The sequence below is a fragment of the Desmodus rotundus genome, chromosome 12 (genome assembly GCF_022682495.2).
Source record: "Desmodus rotundus isolate HL8 chromosome 12, HLdesRot8A.1, whole genome shotgun sequence".
NCBI classification, from domain to species: domain Eukaryota; kingdom Metazoa; phylum Chordata; class Mammalia; order Chiroptera; family Phyllostomidae; genus Desmodus; species Desmodus rotundus.
In genome coordinates this window covers 44755335-44758099 of record NC_071398.1, presented here as the reverse complement: position 1 = coordinate 44758099, position 2765 = coordinate 44755335, and the positions used below count along the sequence as shown (strand labels likewise).

The following is a 2765-nucleotide window of genomic DNA, read 5'->3' as shown; positions in this document are numbered from 1 at the left end:
GTGAGCCGCCACTCGCACCGATGATAATAAAAGTCCCCAGGGGGTGAGCGCTGTGAGTTGAACTGTCTCCTGACCCGAGTCCCCAGCAGACCCTGGACAGGCGAGGAGCCCGGCCTGACGTTTCCACGCAGGTCTGCACCGCTCGCAGGGGCTGGAAGCGGTGAACAGAGACACACAGACCAGACCCGGTTCATTCGTTCACGGCCGACATCGGCTCACTGTCCACCTGGCCCCCTCGCACCGCCACCGGGGAGGAAAACCAGCCCCTACGAATTCACGCCACGGTCAGGGCCAGTGTGTCTGAACCCGGGCCTGGGGACGACCGGACACCAGCGTGGAGAAATGCCCGTGGGCTCTGGGCACCTGGGAGGAGGCTGCTGGGTGGTGGGGCAGGTGGGACGCCCAGGACTGGCCAGGGAGAGGGTGAGCCCGCGGCCCTGGCTGGACCCCGGGGGGGACGTTTCCAGCAATGCCTACCCCCCACCAGGGAATGGTTAGGTCCCCGCCACTCCTCACCCCACCTGACCCCACCCTACCTTACTCCACCCGGTTCCGGAGCTACAGCCCCAGGCTATCTGGCCTCTCACGTTCCAGTCCCCAAGATAGGCCCCACACACAGTAGGTCCTCAATAAAAGGATTAGTCCAGGAATGCGTCTCCTGAGGGGGCGTGGCCAAGGGTGAAGGTGGTTTCCGAGGACCCTGAGGTCCCACTCGGGGGTATTTAAAGCCCAGACCTGGAAGACAGAGCATCAAACACGGCAGACTCAGCAGCATCCAGGATGCAAAAACCCAGGTCTTCGGAGGGTGAGTCTGGGTCCACCGAGGCAGGAAGGGAGAAGAGGCGGAGGGCCGAGGCTGTGCCAGCGGGCTCTTGGGCGTGCAGAAGAGGACCCCTTGTCTGGGAGGGCCTAGTGAGTTTGGGGCTGGAAGGATATTTGGGAGCAGCGTGATGAGAATAGGGCCTGGATCCTGCGGCCTCCTGCACGTGCGGGAGGCTCCCTGCAGCGAGTGGAGGGTGGTGAAGCGATTGAGGCAGGAACCCCCTGGCGCCAGGCTGCGTGAGCCTGGGTCCCCGCATGCTTGTGCGGGCTGCGAGCGCTGTTCTTGCTCCCATTTTGAAGATGTGGAGACTGAGGTGTAGATGGGTGAGGGCAGGGGCAGGAAGGTGGAGGGTCTGGGCGGCTGGTCTGGATGCCAGGCTGCACCACAGCGCGGCCCCGACCTTGGCCTCGGCCCCCACTCCCATCCTCACCTGCAGTTGAGGGCTGGCCCAGGTGGGGTGGCCTGGGGACTGTCTGTGAGGCTCCTTTGACCCCGTTTTCCTCTTCTTCCAGGCTTCTCGCTGCCCCTAAAGCCCCCAAAGCGGCGGCGACAGCAGCGCTCGGTGTACAGCGTGGTACAGCGGGATGAGCTGGAGAGGTTCTTCCAGAACAACCATTACCCGTCCTACGAAGAGCGCGAGACCCTGGCGGCCAGGCTGAACCTCCAGGAACAGCAAGTGCAGGTACCTCCCGACCCAATCCCAGGGCTTGGAGACCACAGGCCGCCTGCCCTCCCTCTGGGCCGCAGGTGGGGCGGACGAGGGGCCAGAGAGCCCAGTGCTGCCCGGGGTCACCCCGATAGCAAGGGATCACCCGTGTGGACCCAGGGCCCAGCCCCGAGCCCACCTCACCCTGTGTGGTGCAAACCGGCCAATGCAATTATCCCAAAGCGATGCCCCGGAGTCTCCCCATGCCTGGGCCTCAGGGCCTCTCTGAACCCGGGGTGCTCTGGGGCAGACCGCGTCCTGGCCCCTGGGTGTCCCCGCCTGTGGCCACTGAAACCCAGAGCCAAATGCTGGGTCTGGGGTTGGAGGGAGACGTGTGAGGCCACATGGCCCTCCTCACCTGGGCCGCCTCACCCCTGGGCACAAGTGGGTCCTCCAAGGTCCTGTCCTCTTACACCTGCTCCTGTCCCCTCTCACCCCAGGTGTGGTTCAAGAACCGCCGGGCCAAACAGACTAGGCTGCAGGGAGGAACCAGAACCAGGCAGCCAGGCTCGAAAGCCCCCACCTCGTCCCAGGGCCCAGGAGTCCCCGGGCCAGCACCTGCAGCTGTGGGTCCTGGGTTCCCAGAGGAACCGGCACTGCCCTCAGGTCCTGGGTTCACTGAGGACTTGGAGTCCCTTTGGGACCTTTTGTTTCCCGAGGATCCCGAGTCCTCCGGGGGCTCTATGCTTCCTGGGGGCTCAGGTTTCCACAACACCTTGGGAGGTGTCGCAGCAGCAGAGACCAGTGCCTCTAGCCCCCTGCAGACCTGGGGGGCTCCTGCCCAGGACGCCCAGATTCCGGTCCCCGCCGCATCCACTCCAGCTGCATCTCCAGCTCCAGTTCCAGCTCCAGCCGAGGTCCCAGTCAGTGCTGAGGACTCAAACGACGGGGATCTCTGGCAAGACCTTGATCTCATGAATCTGCTTTCCCTGTAAACGAATTGAAGGGACCCTCTTCCTCGCCTCCTCCGTCCGGGAACCCAGGAATGGACTCTGTGGAAGGGAAGGACTCCTACCCCAGGATGTCCCTGGATCTGACGGGGCATCTGTCCCAGCGAAGTCCTCCAGACCCCGTGGGACCAGAAGTGACCAGGGTGTCTGTTCCAGCACCGTGGGCCCAGGCGGGTGCGGGAAGCAGGGCTCGCGGGGCTTGGTGGTGGGTTACTCTGGTGCAGCGTGAATCCACTTCTATTTCTCTAACTTTGGGAGTTAGAGATCCGCTGCTGAGATTTACAGT

The 2765-nt window shown here is 63.9% G+C and overlaps 1 protein-coding gene across 1 annotated transcript; it reads left to right on the top strand.

The window, feature by feature from the left end:
- Positions 1-950: 950 nt before the first annotated feature.
- LOC139440458 (tetrapeptide repeat homeobox protein 2-like) lies at positions 951-2464 on the top strand. Its single transcript, XM_071220083.1, has 3 exons — positions 951-1059; positions 1336-1505; positions 1970-2464. The coding sequence occupies exons 1-3, from the start codon at positions 951-953 to the stop codon at positions 2462-2464; spliced, it is 774 nt and encodes a 257-aa protein (XP_071076184.1).
- Positions 2465-2765: the final 301 nt, after the last annotated feature.

Excerpts from the sequence above, each read along its gene's own strand:
- LOC139440458 (XM_071220083.1), top strand. The coding sequence starts at position 951 with ATGAGAATAGGGCCTGGATCCTGCGGCCTCCTGCACGTGCGGGAGGCT. Across the intron at positions 1,060-1,335 it reads ACCCCCTGGCGCCAGGCTGC|GCTTCTCGCTGCCCCTAAAG; the intron begins GTGAGCCTGGGT and ends CTCTTCTTCCAG. Across the intron at positions 1,506-1,969 it reads TCCAGGAACAGCAAGTGCAG|GTGTGGTTCAAGAACCGCCG; the intron begins GTACCTCCCGAC and ends CTCTCACCCCAG.